Source organism: Ailuropoda melanoleuca, unplaced genomic scaffold, assembly GCF_002007445.2.
Source record: "Ailuropoda melanoleuca isolate Jingjing unplaced genomic scaffold, ASM200744v2 unplaced-scaffold3725, whole genome shotgun sequence".
Lineage (NCBI taxonomy): Eukaryota > Metazoa > Chordata > Mammalia > Carnivora > Ursidae > Ailuropoda > Ailuropoda melanoleuca.
The window spans coordinates 1-1,586 of record NW_023208559.1 but is presented as its reverse complement, the minus strand read 5'-3'; the positions used below and the strand labels follow the sequence as shown (position 1 = coordinate 1,586).

At 50.4% G+C, this 1,586-nt stretch overlaps 1 gene segment (V, D, J or C); it reads left to right on the top strand.

Moving 5' to 3' along the window:
• Nucleotides 1-517: 517 nt before the first annotated feature.
• Nucleotides 518-1,394, top strand: LOC105235270 (the record flags this gene model as incomplete). The annotated part of the segment is given in 2 exon segments: nt 518-577; nt 1,100-1,394. Coding segments are annotated over 2 exon segments (355 nt in total), but the record flags the coding sequence as incomplete, so codon positions are not given.
• Nucleotides 1,395-1,586: the final 192 nt, after the last annotated feature.

Here is a 1,586-nt window from a genome sequence, read left to right as displayed (position 1 = left end):
AATCCAGGGTGTACTGTATGGTGACTAACATAATATAATAATAAAATTTAAAAAAAAGAAAAAGAAAAAGTACAGAGGATTATAGGGGAAGGGAGGGAAAACTGAATGCGATGTCATCAGACAGGAAGACAAAACAAGAGAAACTCCTAACGATAGGAAACAAACTGAGGGTTAGGGAAGGGAGGTGGGTGGAGGGATGGGGTGACCGGGTGATGGGCATTAAGGAGGGCACTTGATATGATGAGCACTGGGTGCTGTACGCAACTGATAAACTATTGAACACTACATCCGAAACTAATGATGTAGTTTGCGTTGGCTTGTTGAATTTAAATAAAATTTAAAAGAAGAGGAAAAGAAGAAACGTGTACCCACCTGATAACCAATCCCTCTGCCTTCCTATCCACATGGATGAGCTTGTTTCCTTATGTAATACTTGAGTATAGTTCCTAACACCCCCTTTTGTAGATGGAGACTTGGGCCATCATTTCCAGCACCCATATCTGATTAGAGGGAAAGAATGACCCTAACCACGCAAGCAATCACGGTCTGGAACCTGGACTGCTGCCTCATCCTCCAGGTATGTGAACAGCTGAATCTGAAGATTAAAATTGCAGGCCACAGTTGAACAGCCTGACAAGAGAACACAAGAGAACCTTCATGAGGTTTCCAAATCTTCATCAACTCCAGCACAAACCCATTCAAGTAATTGGGGCTGGAGAACAGTTCAGGCAGAACTCAGCCTAGATCACTAGAAACAGGTTCAGTGGGTCCTCACACCACGCACCATGAGGACACCAAGAACTAATGACTGTCACCAGGGCTCAGGATCTTTTAATGCTTTCCTTTCTCAGCAGGGACCCAAAAGCAAATCACCTGGGGTGCTCCCAGAAGAAATCGGCATCAGAGGCAGAGGCCAGCATGCTGGGTCTCCATCCTGCAGACAGCCATGCAGATGCTGTGGTCCCTCCTCTGCCTTCTGGCAGCTCCCCTGGGGAAAGGTCTGGGGACTCTGGGATAGGCAGGGGCCTTTCTGTGGGATGGGACGGACTCACCATGACTCTCTTTGTCCCTAGGTGTCCTTTCTCAACTTACACTTCAGGAGTCAGGCCCAGGACTGGTGAAGCCCTCACAGACCCTCTCTCTCAACTGTGTTGTCTCCGGGGGCTCTGTCACCAGCAGTTACTATTGGAACTGGATCCGCCAGCGCCCTGGGAGAGCATTGGAGTGGATGGGGTACTGGACAGGTAGCACAAGCTACAACCCGACTTTCCAGGGCCGCATCTCCATCACTGCTGACACGTCCAAAAACCAGTTCTCCCTGCAGCTGAGCTCTGTGACCACCGAGGACACGGCCGTGTATTACTGTGCCAGAGGCAAACTGAGGAGACATCAGTGTGAGCCCAGACACAAACCTCCCTGCAGGGACACAGTAGGGGCAACAACAGGGGCCCTCAGAATCCACCAGGGAGTGCTCAGGACACCAGGGGAATCTCAGGACACCTGGGGGGCTCAGGGCACCTCTGGGAGCTCAAGTCACCAGGGGGTGCTCAAGAGTCATGGGCACTCAGGAGACAAGGGCACACTCA